Here is a 17,352-nt window from a genome sequence, read left to right on the forward strand (position 1 = left end):
GACAAGGTGATGAGCCGAGGGGGGTGGGAAGAGGGGTTCCTGTTCCATAGGTAAGACAATAAGCACATTTGTTTTTAATCATCATTACCTCATCCCTCTTTATCTCCCACTTCCCCTTCTCCCCCACAAGTTGTAATGTTCATATCTCACATAGTGTCAAGTGAGTATCAACGTTGCTGTGGTTCATCCATTGTTCTGCTGTTTCTGTGATTCCCTTTCTCTTTCATTTATTGCATTGTCTATTATGCAAAACCCAAGATACAAAAAGCTAAGGAGGATTTTGCAAAGCTTTTGATCTTGTCTGAAAGCTTCCTGCAAGCCCACAACACAGGTCTTCTTGTGACTTGTAAATCTCCCATTCACTCCCGCCACCTTCTCCCAGAGTCTCACGTAATATTCTGTCATTTTAAATTGCATCTTAAATTATTAAAGAAGCACTATGTAAAACTTTACCCCTCCTTTTCTACCCCCATCCAGGGTAAATACTTTTGACTGTGGAGAAGAAATTTCCAAATGGTTGTCCAAGTTTTTTGGCCGTCCATGTCATTTAATCAGACAGAGTTCAAACTTCCAACGAAATGTCAAGAAGAAACATGGGAAAGGTATACATTTGGCATGGGTTCTTATAAAAGTCAGGGACCCCAGCTTGTTCATGTGCAGAAAGCAGGGGTGGTCAGCCTTCTGCAGAAAGAGCTAGAGTAGCCCCAGGACTACGTGACAAGTGGGCTCAACAGCCCCTTAGGAGCCCCCTGGAGGGTATAGGCCAACTATCTCATCTCTTCAAACCTTCTGCCTCAGAGTTCTGTGTGTTTAGAAGCATGGGTGGTTTTCTTTTTGTGATATTGGGGTTTGAACTCTGGGCCATGTGCATGCTATGGAATACTCTATCACATGAGCCAGGCCCCCTACTCCTTCTAGCTTTAGTTTGATTTTTTAGATGAGGTCTTGTGGTTTTACCATAGCCAGCCTCCGATCACAAGTCTCCCAAGTAGTTGGAGGCATATGCCTATACACAACTCTGTTTGAATTTTTAAAAGAAAGCTTGCTCTGTTCTCAGATTATATCTGAAAAGAAGAAAACCTGCATTTCTAGCTTTTAGCATGGTCACCAAGCTGCCAGAGATGGCAGCTTTCCAGATCCTGGGGTTCCCTGGTGCCTCAACTTGTACAGTTTGAAGTACTTATAAGAGGTTTGATGTTTTCCCATCATAAGCAATTGTTGGGATGTAGTAAGAGGGAGGAGAAGCTGGAGAGAAGGGGTACGTGTGCCCCCAATGAGCACTTCTCAGGGATGAAAACTCAGGGAAAATTTGAAACTGGAAAGTTTTGGAACATCCCCTGTAGTTCAGTGTGGCAGATGCATCAAAGCAGGAGACTTGGAGAGCAAAGGAGCCAGGCTACTGGGACAGTCCTGGTGGATGATGAGGGCCTGAATGGGACAAAATTAGCGAGTGTAGAGGAGAGAAGAAAGCAGAAAGCCTGTCACTGGCACAGTACAGGATCAGAGTTTGAGCTTGTGACTATACTTCAAGGATGTCACTTAAGGGACACAGCACTTCCTCTCTAAGCCTGTCTTGTCTTTAGTCATTTTTGGGAGTCTGCATTTAAACTAGAATAATTATTAAAGATAGTATTAGCCACCTGCTGAACTTCCTTCATTCAATTTTAAATTATCTATTTAAAAAATAGTTTAGACAGTTGCAAAATATGGGACTTCTAGCATATTCAAAAGGGACAGCACCCTGGCCCTGAGCAGCCTCATTACTGGCTCAAAAAAGAAAAAGAAAAAAAAAGATTTTATTCTTTCCCTTTTTTTCTTTAGCTTGAATTTATTTTCTACTTCCTCAGTTGAATTTTGTGTTATGTTATGTACTTTATGCTTAGAAATCTTTTAGTGATCACCTTTTTATAATTTTATAAAACTAAGCTATAGACTAAAATGTATAAAAAGGTTTGCAGTTTGCTTGGACCAGTAAGGTCCAGACTGATTTTTTTATTTTTTCCAGTTTTCAGGCTTGAACTCCATCTCAGGCTTTCATGCCTGGGCTGGCTTTGAACCTTAATCCTCAGATCTCATTCTCCTAAGTAGCTAGGATGATAGGTATTAGCGCCCAGTGACCTGCTAGACTGAGTTCTTGTAATGTTAATAGTACCTAGTATACAAATGTATTGTATACAAATGCATACATTTGGATGTATTTAAATGTATACAGTACACTTAGAAGAAAATAATTATTAAACATAAAGAGTAAAAATAGTTAAAAATAGAAGATAATAGTTGAAATCTCTTACTGAGCTCCTGGATCATTCATACCCATGAATGACTGTCTACTATGGCCAAACTTACCAGTGCCTGACATCTCTCTCTATCTCCTGAGAAATCTTGTTGAAGTGAGAAAGAGCTGGGGAAAGAAGGAGTTTGGTTAATACACAATCACACAAATCTCTCCTTGAAGGTCTGTGAGCAGAGCACAGGGATCTAACATGAAAATCCCTTTCATCATCTGTCACTTGATGATTTAATTAGCTTCTGCAGTTCTGTGGCTAGTAAATACTTGGAATCCATCTGACCCACAGGAAGATCATTGGCCTGGGCTTTGCAGACTTTTTATTTTCTCAGCTCTGGGGTTTGAATAGAGCTTTTGTCTGCTATCCTTAAGATTGTCAGAGACCTGTGGCCTTTGCTCTGTGACAGGGAAAAGGCCCTTTGTGAAGAGGCTGAGATTTGTACCCCACCCCCTTTATGGGGCAGAGCCATTTTAGTAAAGATGACTCCTTTGATAAATTGGAGATGGAGAGTTTGGACATTTTTGTGCACTTGGGGGTCTACAGTCCTAGTCTGGAGATGCTCAGTGGGCCCTGGCCCTATTTTCTCTTTCTATCACTGTCCTGGTCAACGACAGAAAAGACAGGCCCATGAAATGAAGCTGGTGGTAAGCTGCCAACAGCTTTGAATGGATCTGAGATTTTAGTTCAATAATTTCTTTCATTTCAATGGTTTAAAATTATCTACTATTTACTTCTACAGTTGTATCTTTTTTTTTTTTTCCTTATTAGATTTAGAAGCTCTTTCTGGGCCTTCTGTCCTGACAAAACCCTCCTGCCTTACTTGTGTATGGGGAAGGGCATGCCTGCCCACACTCCCCCCCCCCCCCCCCCCACCTCTCCTCCTCTAAGAATTGTCTCCAAGCCTTCCTTCCTGGAAGAATTTATTTCACTTGAACATTTTATTGCTAACTTCTCTAGGTTATTTTAGAGTATTCGAGACACTTATTTTTTTTTCTGTTTCCCGAGATCTTTTGAACATTTTTGCTTTTACCAATGGGTCATTTTTACCCCCTTGTAGGTAGTGTCTAGCTTAAAATGCATATCCCTGTAAATAAGATTTATTAAAGTTCCAAGAAAGAAACTGCTCTTTTCCATGCTCCATGGTTTTCAGATCAGTTGTCCAGCACTACTGCCTCCCTTTCTCTGGTGAATGAGGCCCAGTATCTGCTGATAAATACATCAAGTGTTATGGAACTTCAGAAGCAATTAAACACCAGGTAAGATCCAAGTATAACTATTTGCTCCTAGAAGTTGGCCTGGCACTCAGCTGGAAAAGAAAGATCTGAGCATCAATGAGTTCAGACCCTCTAGTAACACATGAGAAACTGAGGCTCAAAGAACTCAGAAAACTCCCAGTTCCCATGAATCTTGCTGAGGTTTATCTTTAAAAAAAAATCATCTGTGCTAGTCAATGTATTAGTTACTTCTGCATGCTTGTGACAAGATACTCAAGAGAATACTAAAAGGAGGAACAATTTATTTGGTCTCATAATGTCAGAGGTGTCAGTCCATCATGGTGGGAAGGGTGTGATGCAGCTGACTAGCTCACTCATGGCAGCCAGGAGAGACAGAGAGAGAGAGAGAGAGAGAGAGAGAGAGAGACAGACAGACAGACAGACAGACAGACAGACAGAGACAGAGAGACAGAGACAGAGAGACAGAGACACAGAAACAGAGAGAGACAGACAGAGACAGTGACACAGAGACAGAGAGAGACAGAGAAGCAAGGAGAAGCAAAGCAAGGGAGAGAGAGGGAGAGGAGAGAGGGAAAGAGAAGGGAGGGAGGGAAGGAGTGGGGAACTGGGACAAGATACTCCTAAGGACCTGCCCTCACTGACTCTACTTCCTCCAGCTAAATCTACCTCTTAAAATTTCTATAACCTCCCAGCTGGGGTCCAAATGTTCAAAACCTGAGACTCTGGTGATGGGGAGATAGCTCACATTCAAGTCATAATAGTACTAACGTAATAAAGACCTTAGACAATGAATAGGTTTATTTTGACTCACAGTTTTAGGGGTTTCAATCTGTGTGGAGTTGATCCCATTCCTTTGGGTCTGTTGTGACATATACTGGCATGAGTGTTTGGTGGAGCACAACCAGCCACCTCATGATGGAGGAACAAAGGAAAACAAAAACCCAGAAAGAGATGAAGTCCCACAATCTCCTTCAGGCTATATCCCCTCATGGCCCAAAGACCCTTCCCCTAGGCCCCACCTTCTAAAGTTTCCTCCAGCTCCTGATGGCACCATGCTGGGGCTGAGCCTTTCTCCCATGACCTTTGAGAACGTTTCAGATCCCAACTGTAGTGTCTTCCATTGATTCTTGTTGACATTCTCAGTGGAGAATGCCTAGCTTTTTTTTTTTTTTTAAGTCATCCCATTTTCTAACTTTGTTTAAATTGAATTGCCACCACTTGACCCAGTTTCATTGCCTACACTCCCACTGTCCCCCAGGAGCCATGTCCTACTTCATGCAGTCATTTTCAGCTGAAAAAGAGCGGGTATGAAAGCATTTAAAGTTAATTGCAGGTGAGTTTTATTTTATTGGATGGAATGTTTACTCCTATTTGTTCACTGTCACCCAGTGCTCTTCCAAGGGCCCAGATTTTAGGAGGTCATTTAGGATCAGATTGGGCTAATAACCCTCTTACTGCTCTTTAGAGGAAATTGAAGTCCCAAGGTAAGCAGGCAATTAGGGAAACTTAACCAGCTGTTTTGCCAGAGCCATGAGGGACACATGCTCCTCATTTTTACTCCATGGCCCACAGGACCAACCTGGGACCTCGGCTGACTCTCATATGCTGTATGTGTTTGTACACTCTAAAAACATATATAAACACAGCATTTAACAGTGACCAAGGTCGTCTCCTCAGACCCTACAAAGATGGGCTATTTGTAATAATTTTGGGTTTGTAGTCTTTTGTAAAAACATATGATCATATTCCTTGCTGCAGGTCAGCTTGTTCTTGGGAGAAGAATTGTGTTGCACCTGCAATAGAATGAGGGACTCTTATTTTTTATTTTTTAGTTTTTTTGTGCTGGTTTTGGGGCTTGAACTCAGAGCTTGGGCATTGTCTCATTGCTTTTTAGCTTAAGGCCCGGGCTCTACTACTTTAGCAACTGTTCCACTTCTGGCTTTTTGGTGGTTAATTAGAGGTAAGAGTCTCATGACTTTGCTGCCTAGGCTGGCTTTGAACCATGATCCTCAGATGTCAGCCTCCTGGGTAGCTAGGATTACAGGTGTGAGCCACTGGCACCCAGCAAGGGTGTCTCCTCCTGGGACATCCCAGCTAGGAGAAAGGAGGTCTGTTGTGTTTTGGAAGTCTTCATGTGGAAAGATAGGAAGTAAGGGACAGACTTGTTGCAACCCTAATTTCTACCAGGAGAGGGCAACATTTCCCACCAGCTGATTGAGGATAAGGCTGCCAAATAGGGCAGATGATCAAAGATAAGAGGGACAGAGCCCAATAACGTATTTATAGTTCGTTGGGACACTGGCTTTTTTTCCCCTCTATGCCTATTTGCTGATTTGATGGATCCTCATTTACATGATAACCACAATAGCTCCAGACACAAAATTTCCTCTTTTACTATACACAAAGGAAGCCTATACAACCCAGAAAGTAAAAAAGTAGAAAGGCTGGAAAATACTAACCTTCTCACTTCAGATGACCCTTGTAGGTGACCCTTGTAGATTAAGGGAGCTACATATAACTCATTGCAAAGCTGTAAATTATGCTGGTCTCTGGCTGTTCACACACCCTTGGCCATTTGGGAGGCAGAACTTTGACAACCCTGCTTCCTGAGCATTGTGGATTCTTAATTTTGTCTTCAGGACAAATTCTACCATGCTCAAGGATCCTGTTGGACCCCACAAATTTAAAACATTTTAGGGGTCTGAGGCTTTGACTTGGTAGTAGAATACTTGCCAAGTATGCAAAGGGTACTAGTTTTTGTCCCCAATACTGCAATCTCAGTACCTAGGAGGCAGAGGCAGCCGGGGTTACCTTGGAAGATCCTGTCTCAAAACCAGAAACAAAAACAAAACTAAGTACACAAAGTGTAATTTAGTGAAACTTCTACAGATGTACGCACTCATGTCATAGTGCTAGTAGGGTATGTACCCCAGAAGCCAGTAGGGATTGTATCCTCTTTTAGTCAACTCCATGGACGATCACCTCTATTCAGACTTCTTCACCCTTCATACACTCAACCTCACAGGGCCGTATAGTGTGTTTCTTTGTTGGGAGGCCCCGAAGACCTATGTTCAGAGTGAGGTGGGAGATTCACGGAGGTACAGAGGCCATTTTGTAGAACTTCATGGAAGGAAACAAAAGTGTAAAACAAGAATGGCAAACACATCAAATGTTGGCTAAAACTGAAACCAGGATGGAAGTGAAGGATATTATCCTCTATCTTTCTCGATGATGTTTTAATATCCAAAAGAACATGTGGTCTTGGCTCTTTGTAGGTCCTTGAGACCTACAGTCTGTTGAGAGCTCTTTAAATCCCACTTCACAAAATGGTGATGTGTCTCAGAAATTCACTCATGCGCTCTCTTTCCTGTGGTTTCCAACTCCTCCATTTCCACAGCTAAGATCTATTCACCCTTTGCCTGACTCTTTTGGGCTTCTCTCTGGCTCTTGATGTGTCTTTAACCAATGGCTACACAGTCATAAATGACACTTATGTGTGTTTTGAGCATCCAGGGCCAGAGTAGAGTTGATAAAGTCAGTCAGCACACAGCAGACACGTTGAATTATTGTATCATGACATTATCTGTCATCCTTCCCCCTCACACTGGTCTTGGTATGTCTGAATCAGCGATGAGAATGGAAAGAAAGAATTCACCATGGAAGATCTCAACTCACGTTTCCGGGCCAATATTATCATGAATGGAACAAGGGCATTTGAAGAAGAGAGATGGGACGAAGTTTCAATTGGCTCTTTGCATTTCCAGGTAAGTTCCACATAATTTTATAATCCTTCCTCAAGGGAAGTCATTGATGATTGGCCCCAACCCCCAACCATCTCCCATCTCCATCTTCCCATCTCCAACCTTAGGCTCTGACCACCCACATCTCAGTATTCTGGGACACCTGTTGGACAGTTCCATGCCTTCTCCCTGTGAGGGTGCAGCATGAAGTTTCCTGCACACAAAGAGAACGTGCCCTGTGCACAGACCCAAGGGCTCCGTGCTGCACCCATGCCCCAGACTGTCTAGACTTCAATCTTCCTTAGAATACTTGTGTCTATGAGAACTCATCCTCCTGACCCTTGCTGTGCTTTGTGGCAGTGTGGAGGTCCTCGGTGTCCATGGCTGAGCCTCTTTTCTCCCTCTTCTTCCTTTTCTGCCCTTGATGATGGTTAGGGAGGAAATGGTGGTCAGAGATAAAGCCTCCAATGCCATCTCTGGCTTTAGGCTCCCAAGTCTTCACCATGGGCTTCAGCTACCCGAGGAAAGGGACACAGTCTTAGGCTACAATCTGTACTCCTCATGTGATTGACAAAGTCCCCAGAAATTAGACCCTGCTGGTCTCTCTTAGCTTATCGCTCCTTTAATACTGTGCTTCTGATATTGATCTTTTCTCCATCCTTGTAACAAACCACCCTTCCTGCGTCAATGCCTTTGCCCTTGCTTTCCATTCTGCTTGGCATGATGCTCCATTCAGGAGTCACCTCCTTGGAAGATGATCCATCAAACAGTCACACTAGGAACAAACTGCTTATCTCTCCAGAGCATATAAGGGTGCAAAGACATATGATCAGATTACTTCTTGAAGTATCATAGTAACATCCTAGTGTGTACGTAATAGCACACAAGAAGTGTAATTATGCTGTATTCATACCATGCAGTCCTAGGCAGGCATTACATAGTAGAAGGTATAGTTAATACTGGGCCTTTCAAAAATCACATTTTAGCTGGGTACAGGTCATGCCTATAATCCTAGCTACTGAGAAGGTTTAAATCTGAGGATCATGGTTCAAAGCCAGCTTGAGCAGGAAAGTCTATGAGACTCTTATCTCCAATTAACCCACAAAAAAGCTGGAAGTAGAGCTATGGCTCAAGTGGTAGACTTCTAACCTTGAGCAAAAGAAGCCCAGGGACAGCTCCCAGGCCCCGAGTTCAACCTCCAGTACTAGCACACAAAAAGGTACATTTTGATAATCTCTCATGTAAGGCAGGACAGGAAGGCAGTTTTCTCTGGATATCATCAAGTCATAAATACTTGTATGCCTATTAGTTTAATCTCATTTATGGAGACTGACTCTTAAAAACTTCCACATAGGAAAGATAGCTGTGAGTTAAGATTTTAACTGCCAGATGATTGACCGTAGGCAAGCACCAAAAACAGGTTCTGTGGCATCAATGGAGAGGAGTTTAGCACACACACACCAGGTCAGGGGAATTCCAGGCCATCCACGGTAGAAGCTGCATGCGGGAGGCTGAGGTGGCCGTGGCTCAGGCATGGAGGAATGTCCCTGTGTGCTGTGCATCCACACCAGAGCAGGTATTTGGCTGTGTGCAGTTCCACACCATACACGGTATGGGGTGGCTCACAACTCCTTAGTACTCCTGTCTGTGAGGATGGAGAGGAGAGAGGACTTGCTCAGGATCCTCTCTTCTAATTCACTGCATTTCAGTGTCATTTTACTTCTTTTTCAATGAACAATGTAGGCTAGAAAGTATTTACAATAGCAGTAAATCAAAGTACCAGAAAAATGTTTAAAAGGGATGTTTTAAAAAGCTTGTCTTCTTTGTGTTGGTATTTGAAGAGAGTCTGGAAAATGTCCCTTCTTGACCACTTTCAGGACTTATTATTATTTGATCAGTTGTGGGGCTTGAACTCAAGGCCTGGGCACTGTCCCTTAGCTCACCACTTTAAGCCACAGCTCTACTTCCGGTTTTTGTTGATTAATTGGAGATAAGACTCTCACAGACTTTCCTGCCCAGGCTGGCTTTGACCTGGGATCCTCAGATCTCAGACTCCTGAGTAGCTAGGAATACAGGCGTGAGCACCGGCACCAGGCTTGAAGAATTATTTGAAGAGGACCTTTCCAACAAAGTGACAGCAGGTTTAAAAATATTGTTGAATGAGTGGCAACTGGAGCCTGAGCTAGGGCCTGGTGGGTGGTTTAGGGTCCTGCCATTTTCAGGACAGAAAAGCTAAGAAGTTTTTGGATACAGAGCTGCCCTTGTTCCCATTTTATTGCATGTATAACAGTGATAGTTTTCACTGTGTGTGTGTGTGTGTGTGTGTGTGTGTGTGTGTGTGTGTGTGAGAGAGAGAGAGAGAGAGAGAGAGTGAGTTCTGGGGCTTGAACTCGGTGCTGTCTCTGAGTTTCTTTTGTGTTCAAGGCTAGTGTTCTCTCACTTGAGCCACAGTTCCACTTCTGGATTTTTGGTGTTGAATTGGAGATGAGAGTCTTAGGAACTTTCCTTGCCCAGGATGGCTTTAAACTGAAATCCTTAGATCCCAGCCTCCCTGAGTAGCTAGGATTACAAGCATAAGTCACTGGTGCTCAGTTTCCACTTTTGAGCTCTATGGAAAGCCAGACCTGGGTTTGACATCTTAGCCCAGTGTCTAGGATCCTCATTAAATCCAGCTAAGCTGCTGGAGGAGGAAGCAAGGCTGAAGAGGTCACAGGTCCGCCAGGCCATCGCAGGCCGGTGCTGTCACAACTCCATTATGGCATCCTTTGCTGCCTAAGTGGCCTGGGAATCTTGAGTCTCTATTTCCATTGTTTAAATGTTCTGAGCCAGGGTGACAGTGTGACAGAAACGAAAGTGACAGGAACAAGCCAAGGACACGTCCAGATTAGCTGAGGGTTTCTAATTTCAGTGCACAATTGGTATTCACCTACGACTGAGCAGAAGAGAAAAATTGTTAGAGAAAATCCACTAGCTGGGCCTGAAGGCCCATGCCTGTCATTTCAGCCACTCAGGAGGCTGAGGAAGGAAGGTCACTTCAGTCTAGGAGTTCTTTGCTAGCCTGGGCAACACAGGAAGAGTAAGATTCTGTCTCAAGACAAAAGAAAACATCAAGTACCTTTGTATCTTTTACATGTGAATTAACGAATTATCTCATTATTGTTAAGGTATAACTCCCCCTCTCCTTTCTATATTTATGAGATGTTTTATTATTATAAAATGATAGACCACTGATTATTGCTGTTCTGCCCTCTTTGTCTATATCAAACAGCTGTTACTGTGTTTTTCTTTTTCTCTTTATTATTATTATTATTTTGTGCTGGTCCTAGATCTTGAAATCAGGGCCTGGGCACTGTTCCTGAGCTTCTTTGCTTAAGATAGCACTCTACCACTCAAGCCACAGTTCCACTTTCAGTTTATTGATGGTTAATAAGAGTATCACAGACTTTTCTGCCCTGGCTGGCTTTGAACTACAAACCTCAGATATCAGCCTTCTGAGTAGATGGGATTATAAGTGTAAGTCACTGGTACCTGGATGTTAATGTGTTTTATGTATTGTGTTGGTGTGAGATATAGGAATGTGTACATATCACACTTTATAAATATACACAAATGTGTTTGCATATAGATAGATATGGATATATATGTACATCTATGCACAAAAATGTATATGATTTTATCTTCTGCTTACTTAAACTAGAAAAACAAGCATTTCTACATTTTATTTAAAGGCCTTTGTAGATAAATTATGGTCTATGTGGTTATTTATTTAGTTATTTTTTGGTACTAGAACTGGGGTTTGAATTAAGGCCTTTATTCTCTCTCATGGCATTTTTTTGCTTAAGGCTGGTGCTCTATCACTAGTGCCACAACTCTACTTCCAGCTTTTTGCTGGCTAAGTGATGATAAGAGTCTCAAAGACTTCTTGCCTGGCTGGCATTAAACCTCAATCCTCAGATTCTGAGTAACTAAGATTATAGGCCCAAGTCATCAGTAACTGGCTGTGTGGTTAATGTGAATGTCTGCATGTCATTTATCACATAGAGTGATTTGCTTAGGCACTGTGCTCTAAGATGTCTGTTAATAATGTGAGGATAAACCTGTGCACATGCTCTGTTCTTCTGGTTCTTTGCTAGTTAAATTCCTAAACATGAAGTTGCTGGTCAAAGGGCAGGGCCCCATGAAGAGTCTTTCTTTCTAAAGAAAGTTACTCCTATTCTTACTTTTAAGTAGTTGTTTAAAGGGGTTTCAATTCAGTGAGTCAGATTATGAGTACAGCATATCTTGTGATCAGTGTCACCTCTTCCATCATTCTCCTGAAGTTTTCTCCTGATGGCTTTTTCATAGTGGCCCAGCGCTGGCTGATTGGTGGCTTCTCTTCTGCCACTTTGGGTACTCAGTCCCTGAGTGCTGTCCTTCCTCAGATCCCCCTCATTTCCTGAGAACTGTTAAGTTTGTCACCCAGTCTTCTTTCTCTAGAGTCTGTGTGCTAACCTTGCAGCTGACAAATACTTGCAGATCTTCCCAGCATGCACTGGAAAGAAGGACTACTTTCAGGCTTGGGGTATTAGATACCCCTGTGTGATTCATCCATGCAAAGAATGAGAGTCTAGTCACTTTTGTGATGACACTGTTTTTTTCCATTCTCACCTGCCAGGTGGTGGGGCCTTGTCACAGATGCCAGATGATTTGCATTGACCAAAACACTGGGCAACGAAACCAAGATGTTTTCCAAAAACTTTCAGAGAGTCGAGAGAGAAAGGTAAGCATGATTAGAACATGTGATACTGTGTTTTAACATCTTGGTGTAGTCTTGATGCCAGAATTACACTGATAACAGGGCTGTGTAATTCTTAGCAGTACATAATTTGCTATACATCCCCAAATTAATGGCTACCTCATTCTTGGCCCCATCTTATTTTCTTTCTATTCAGTTTCTTCCTATCTGTTATCTTGATCACTATTTTCTCTACCACAGAGAGCTCCTGAAGAGTAAAATACCTTAGTATGAATGCAGTAGTCTTATAGATTCAGTAACCTGATTATATGCTGGTACTGGGGCCTGAACTCACAGGGCATAGCACTGTCCCTTACCTTTATTTATTCAAGGCTAGAGCTCTACTCCTTGAACTAAAGTTCCACTTCTGGCTTTTGAGTGGTTATTTTAGAGATAAGAGGCTCAAGGACTTCACTGCCCCAGCTAACTCTGAACCATATTCTCAGATTCCAACTTCCTAAGTAGCTGAGATGGCAGGTGTGAGCCACTGGTGACTGCCCAAAGCAGTTCTTAGAGCTGGAGTTGGAGGTCAGTGTAGAGCTCTAACCTAAGATATACAAAGCCCTGGGTTCAATCTCCAGGGCACGGAAGAGCAGGGTTTTGTATGGTATTTAATTTACACAGATCTCTGTACAGATGTTAATTAGGTATACAGAACAGTTCTGTTTGAATGCTATACCAACATGTCTGCCCAGTTGGGGGCTGCATTAACTGAGAATGTGGGACCTTGAGCCTACCTTATACTGGTTTCCTGGAGAGGGGATGGGTAGGAACAAACAATACTGCCCATGGAAGTATGATTTCTCAGCATCACTGTAATTCTTACATGCACAATCAAAAACACTAGATAGACAAAGTTGACAAGAGAGTACAAGAAGTCCTGTGTACTCTTACCCTGTGTACAAAAATCTAGCTAACTAACTAACTAGTACCTAGCTTGGAGCAAGAGAGCATTCCCAGACTTATTCTCGGGACCATTTTTTTTCCTATGGGTGATAGAGCTTGAACTCAGAGCCTAAGCACTGTCCCTGAGCTCTTTGTTGCTCAAGGCTAGTTGTCTACCACTTTTAGCCATAGCATCACTTCCAGTTTTCTGGTGTTTAATTGGAGATGAGAGTCTCATGAACTTTACTGCCTGGGTTGGCTTTGAACTACGCTCCTCAGATCTCAGCTTCCTGAGTAGCTAGGATTACAGGTGTGAGCCACCAGCGCCTGGACCTGGGACCATTTTTATGTCCTAAGGGCTCTCTTTTGCAGAGAGTGGCTTATAATAAACTTTTGCTTTGGCGGTATTAGGAGCTGGACTCAGGACCTTATGCTTGTTAGGTGGGCACTCTACCGCTTGGGCCATACACTCAGCCCTTTTTAGCTTTAGTGATTTTCAAGGTAGGGTCTTATAGTTTTGACTCATAACATAATCCTCCTGCCTGTGGCTACTGTCATAGTAGCTGGGATCACAGACATGTACCACCACCTCTGGCTTACTGATTGAGATGGGGCTTTGCTAACATTTTGCCTGGGCTGGCTTTCAACCTTGATCCTCCTGATTGCCACCCGTGACTTCCATGTTTCAGTCCATATTCTTAGAGATGTGACTTTATTTTAGTTAAATATTATTATTTACAAAATTATTGAATTTCTAACTAAGCCTTTCTTGTTGTCACTGTTGTTCATTGGCAGGTTAACTTTGGCGTGTACCTGATGCATACGTCTTTTGAGTCCTCGGCTCCACGTTTCCTGTCTGTGGGATCTCAGGTTCTCCCTGTGGTGAAGGAGGATGTGGAATGCCAGAATTCACCTACTGCCCAGAGACACCAGGGTTGTACCTCCTAAAGTGTTTGCTACATGCACTCAACTTTCTCTTTCACAATGATTGCTACTATTGTTGAGATCTGCAGCTTGATTCAGTAGATCGCGGACAGTACTTTTTCTTGGGTGGGAGCACATGCTGCACCTGTATCCTCAGACTTTTCACTCAGCACATGTATCAGAACATGCTAAGAAAAAGTGCTCCTGAGGCCTCCCGACTGAAGGCTTATGCTCACGCCTTGTGGAGCTGCCATATGAATTTGAAGAATGATCCGTTATAGTCAGGTGATGTTTATAGGCGGGCTCCTGGGGACTGTTAACCAACTCTAAGTCCCTCAGCTGTCGCTTTCTTAGAATCTTTATGCTCTCATCTACTTCTCTGTGCTGAGGAATGGGGCCTCAGCCACTTCTGTTGAAAATAGAAGAAGTGGATGGGGGTCTGCTAGGAGGCTCAGAGGGAGATTTCACCACATTCCTCAGATATTTATATTTTGAGTAGAGGCACAAGGTAATAATCTCTTCTCATTTTTCTTCCTCGCTGGAGCCGCCAATCTTGTTGCCTTCTGAGTTGACACATGAGAAAGTTACAATCAGTGTCAGGTAATGTAAGCAGTGTTCTCATAGAGCTTATGGGATAGTATTGGTCCCTCTACACAAAAACATCCAAATCCTAGTCCAGAGACAAGTGTGAAGTTCAAGGACACCATCTGTACCACTGCTGACCAATGCTTTAGTTGAATATGTCCAGGGAGTATCAGACAGCTTACTCAGGATTGCGGTTAGACTGAGGTCTCAAAAGTTCTCTCTGTGACTCCAATGCTGTCATGTGGAACAATGTAGAGAACACATGTCACTTCTGCCATTGCTCTGCCAGTGTCCTTCCGAAGCTTGCTCATGTGTGGACAAAGTGTATGAACCCTGCCTTCTTCAGTACCATCTGCCTGGACTATTATTTGTCCAATCTCTTCTCTTCTCCAAGATCTAGCTCCCCACCATCCGCAGCACTTCCTAAGCCAGTGGCACTGGGCTGTTCAATTGTTCAATGTGCAGGCTCAGGCTTCCTTGTCCTTATTCAGAGCCCATGGATTCAGACAACTTGTTGCACCGTTGCATCTATGGGAGGTTGTGCTGCTGCCTGCAGAACATAGGATAGGAACCACGAGGCTTGCTCTGCCCCCCAGGGCTGTTGAGCTAGAGCCTGGTCCTTGTGCCCTCTTCTGGCATGCAGAATGAAGGGTAAGAAGTACACCTCTGATTCTGTGCTTCCTGAGGTCAATTAAAGAGGTGGTAAAAGGTGGTAAATGGGGCTGGGAAGTTGGCTCAGTGGTGGAGCGCTTGCCTTGCATGCCTGAGGCCCTGGGTTCGATTCCTCAGCACCACATAAGCAAAAAGAAAAAAAGACGGAAGTGGCGCTGTGGCTCAAGTGGTAGAGCACTATCCTTGATCTGAATTGCTGAGGGACAGCTCCCAGGCCCAGAGTTCAGGCCCCACAACTGGACCCCCCCCAAAAAAAAAGGTGGTAAATGAAGGTAGCTATGGGTTTTATGACTTTGAAGTGTTTGTTGAAAACTCAGTGTCTAGCTGGGTGCTGGTAGCACATACCTATAATCCTAGCTATTCAGAAGACTGTGATTTAGATGACAGTGGCTTGAAACCAGGCTGGCCAGAAAGTCCAAGAAATACCAGATCTAAAATAACTAGCAAATGGGAATTGGCAGAACTGAACCTCTTCCAGAACCTGACTGCAGGTCATCATGTGCTTGTCCTCTTCAGCGTCTGGTGGGATGTAGATGTGAGCACTACTTGCTGGCTTTACCCAGTTGCTCAGGCCACTATCCTATAGAAGGATACTTCCTAGAAGGCCCACTGCATCACTTTTTCAAGACCTTATGTTGACAGTTGCAGCCTATGAGACACAATGGAAGCCAAGCCAAAATTTCATCATCTGTGTCAACATATTTTCAGGCACAAAAAGACAAGGGTGTTTTATTCAGTCCTGCATCCATGTGGTGTTTTGCAATTGACACTTTTGCAACTGGTTTTAAACATTTAGATGTAAACTCTCTCCTTTGCAGCACAATTACTTAATCATTTACTTAAAATTACTAGCATTGGTCTATTTCCAGGAGACCTTAAGTGCCATGAGATCAGGATTTCCTCCTATTTGGTTCAACAGTGTATCCTTAGTGTTGGCAGATAATAAATGTTCAGTAACTTTTATTGTTGACTGCTGGTATTTATTTAAAGTCGATATTGATGTTAAAATGAATCCATCAATTGATTTAGTTTATTAATTACATTTATATAGTTTATTAATTTAAAATTAGATGGTCATATTTAATTTATTTTATTTTTGTCAGTTGTGGGGCTTGAACTCTGGGCCTGGTGCTATTCCTTAGCTCTTCAGCCCAAGGCTAGTGCTCTACCATTTGAGCCACAGCACCATATCTGGCCTTTTCTGTTTATGTGGTGCTGAGGAATCAAACCCAGGGCCTCATGCATGCAAGGCAAGCACTCTACCACTGAACCACCTTCCAAGCCCAGACTGTCATATTTAAAATCTATAATGTCCCCCAAAGACCCATCTGTGAAAGGCTTGCTGGGGGGAACTAAGAGGTAGGGCCTCATGGGAGTTGGTAGGTCATGGGGGGGGGGTGGCACATTTGAAATGGATTGTGTCTTATTCACTTTTTGCTCCTAAGCCATAAGGGAAGCAGCTTTGCTCTGCCATGAACTTCCTCTGTGATGTTCTGCCCCACCCCAGCCCCAAAGTAACAGGGTAAAGTGATTGAGGATGGAAACCTCCAAAAACGGTGAACCTTTTCTCTTTATAAGTTAATTGCTTCAAGTATGTATTATCGCAACAGAGAACTGACTTAACTGATCCACAGGGGAAGTTTCTGAAAGAGTTGATGCTGGACAGAGGAGAATCAAGAGAAAGTTATTGCAGAGGAAGCAGCAAGTGCAGGACATGAAACAAAGGCTGGGTGTGATAAGTCAGACCTGTACAGACTAACACCCCAGGAGGCTTTCCTGTGGTGAAAAGGGTTGGTGAAACTAACTGCTAAGACTCCAAGATCACTGTGTGTGTGTGGGCGGGGATGGGGGTGGGGAGTTATTTATAAACTAGCTAGGAACTAGGTGCTAAGGGCTCTTGCCTGTAATGCTCTCTACTCAGAAGGCTGAGATCTGAGGATCTTGGTTCAAAGCCAGCCTGGGCAGGAAAGTCCGTGAGACTCTTATCTCCAATAAGCCACTAGAAAACGGGAAGTGGCGTCGTGGCTCAAGTGGTAGAGTGCTCGCCTTGAGCTGAAGAGCTGAGGGACAGTGCCCAAGCCCAGAGTTCAAGCCCCATGACTGACCAAAAAAAAAAACAAAAACAAAAACAAAAACCAAAAAACGAGAAGGTCACACCTGATGTTGATAGAGTAGATAAAGGCGTAAGGCCAGAAAGTCTATGAGAGGAGAGGGTCCTAAGTAGAAGATGCTGTGGAATTTAGCAGTCA

General features: G+C 43.3%; 1 protein-coding gene across 1 annotated transcript in view; it reads left to right on the plus strand.

Annotated features, from left to right (window-relative positions):
• The window catches only part of Mocos (molybdenum cofactor sulfurase), a 48,350-nt gene extending 32,284 nt beyond the window's left edge, over positions 1 to 16,066 (plus strand). Inside the window, exons 11-16 of the mRNA XM_042675312.1 lie at positions 478 to 602; positions 3,439 to 3,544; positions 7,152 to 7,287; positions 11,918 to 12,022; positions 13,718 to 15,130; positions 15,363 to 16,066. Coding sequence (XP_042531246.1) covers positions 478 to 602; positions 3,439 to 3,544; positions 7,152 to 7,287; positions 11,918 to 12,022; positions 13,718 to 13,870 — 625 coding nt within the window. The 3' untranslated portion in view covers positions 13,871 to 15,130; positions 15,363 to 16,066. The remainder of the gene's footprint in view (positions 1 to 477; positions 603 to 3,438; positions 3,545 to 7,151; positions 7,288 to 11,917; positions 12,023 to 13,717; positions 15,131 to 15,362) is intronic.
• The last annotated feature ends 1,286 nt before the right edge of the window (positions 16,067 to 17,352 follow it).

The sequence above is a fragment of the Dipodomys spectabilis genome, unplaced genomic scaffold (assembly GCF_019054845.1).
Source record: "Dipodomys spectabilis isolate Male_0828 unplaced genomic scaffold, ASM1905484v1 ptg000024l, whole genome shotgun sequence".
NCBI classification, from domain to species: domain Eukaryota; kingdom Metazoa; phylum Chordata; class Mammalia; order Rodentia; family Heteromyidae; genus Dipodomys; species Dipodomys spectabilis.